This window comes from Citrus clementina, unplaced genomic scaffold, assembly GCF_000493195.1.
Source record: "Citrus clementina cultivar Clemenules unplaced genomic scaffold, Citrus_clementina_v1.0 scaffold_4, whole genome shotgun sequence".
Classification (NCBI taxonomy): Eukaryota; Viridiplantae; Streptophyta; class Magnoliopsida; order Sapindales; family Rutaceae; genus Citrus; species Citrus x clementina.
In genome coordinates, this window is record NW_006262274.1 from 2572052 (window position 1) to 2573853 (window position 1802).

The following is a 1802-nucleotide window of genomic DNA, read 5'->3' on the forward strand; positions in this document are numbered from 1 at the left end:
AAAACAAAAAAGAAAAAAAATCTACTCTGACCCAAAAGAGGGGGGGGGGGGGGGGGGGGGGAATCAGTGGTTACTATTCATAAAAAATATTGGTATAAGGGCAATTCCAACCTTCTAGGACAATTAATTCAGTGCTCAGAGAATAAATAAAAGCTTCAAACATAAACACCAACATGTAAATTTGATCACGATAATTAGCAAAATATACAATCACAAAAGAAAAAGAAAAACATCATCAAGCTAGCTCTTCAAATTAACAACAATACAGCTAAAGAGAACCTCAAATGATGACATTAATTCAATTACACTTCTTGGGAAGTGAATTGAAGGAGAAAACAGAAAGCATTGCGGTACAAACAAACCCGATGAGGACGAGACTAGCGCATGCATACCCTTTGTTCAGAAACTTGTCGATGGAGTCCTCTACTCCTTCAATCGGCTCAGATCTCTTCAATTCCTTTGTAACCGCAAATGCTGCAGCAGAACCTGTGGCTAGCTGATATGATGTTACCTGAAAATGATTAAACAAAATATATTATCAGGAACATTGAGCTTGCAAGGTTGCGCGACCATAATTAAAGATTAAGAGAACAAAAGTACCGGATTAATTAACATTTATATCAATTTTTAATTTGTATGTACGTGCGTACCTTGTCACCGTAGAAATCAAATGTGAAGCTTCCATCTCCGCTGATTATGAGATTTCCGGTGCTAATACTGAACAGTGTGAAGGCAATTTGCAGGAGTGTATAGGCCATGCCCAAAACACAGTTGTCGCCAGCAAGTATCTACATTAATTGCAAACAAATGTTGAGCTTGATTTTGGTACTGCATGCATGTGTGTTTGTAAGTGCTTATACAATAAGTGCTTTTACTTATCCGAAGAATCAAAGATTCAAAGTTATTTAGAACATGGTCAGAAATGATGGTCATAAAATTTAAAATGAAATTTTTTTACCTAAAAATATAAGTTGATAGGTGAATGTCTAAAAAGAATATGTATTATCAAGGCATTTACCTGTAGCCGTAAATATCGTTGAAACGCATTTTAAATATTGTCTCAAAGTCGATATCCTCTTCAATTTTATTGGTAGTAAGCAGAATTACAGAAACCAAAAGACAAACAAAGGTAAGAACCTTCAGAAATAGTGCTGCAATTCGGCAACTCATGGAGGGTGGTGGCGGCGCCATCTTAATGATCTTGTTTTCTTCTTGTTTTAGCAAAACGAAAATATGCCAGTGCTTTTGCTTTCGCAATTTGATTAATATGGTGGCATTTGCCTAGCATTTTGCTTACAATTTATAGCGAAGTAAGCGTTTACTTGAGCTTTTGCCAACTGGATTAACTCTCTAGTTCTTGCATACAACAAAGAGAGGGTTGACTTTGAAAGTTATTAAGCGATAGACGTGCTGGGTTCGTTGACTAACAATTGATAATCTGTGTGCAAATCCCAAACAGTTTAGAATCAATTTCTTAATTGATCTCTTGCCTTTGGTTTTTCAACTTTCAAGTTGTCATGACCGTAAATTAATCATCTGCTGAGAAAACTCAACTCTTTTGTTATTATGAAAATACGTTTAAATTTCATGTGGGTTAAATTTAAGAATTAATGAAGCTTAAGGAGTCACAACTTCAACTCATGGGTTTTATCAACAAATCTCACATAAGTAGGGACTTAAAGAATGGGTGCAATTTAAGATTTTTTTTTTTTAATCAAGCAAGGGCTTTCTGGCCTTTCCTGAACTAATCATGCTTATCAAAGAACTAATATTTTCTATCTCGTTTCTCTGTCATTTGATTG

The 1802-nt window shown here is 35.2% G+C and overlaps 1 protein-coding gene across 1 annotated transcript; it reads right to left on the reverse strand.

Moving 5' to 3' along the window:
* Positions 1 to 298: 298 nt before the first annotated feature.
* LOC18045418 (CASP-like protein 4D1) lies at positions 299 to 1191 on the reverse strand. Its single transcript, XM_024185588.1, is given in 4 exon segments — positions 299 to 511; positions 651 to 761; positions 764 to 788; positions 1019 to 1191. Coding segments are annotated over 4 exon segments (522 nt in total).
* Positions 1192 to 1802: the final 611 nt, after the last annotated feature.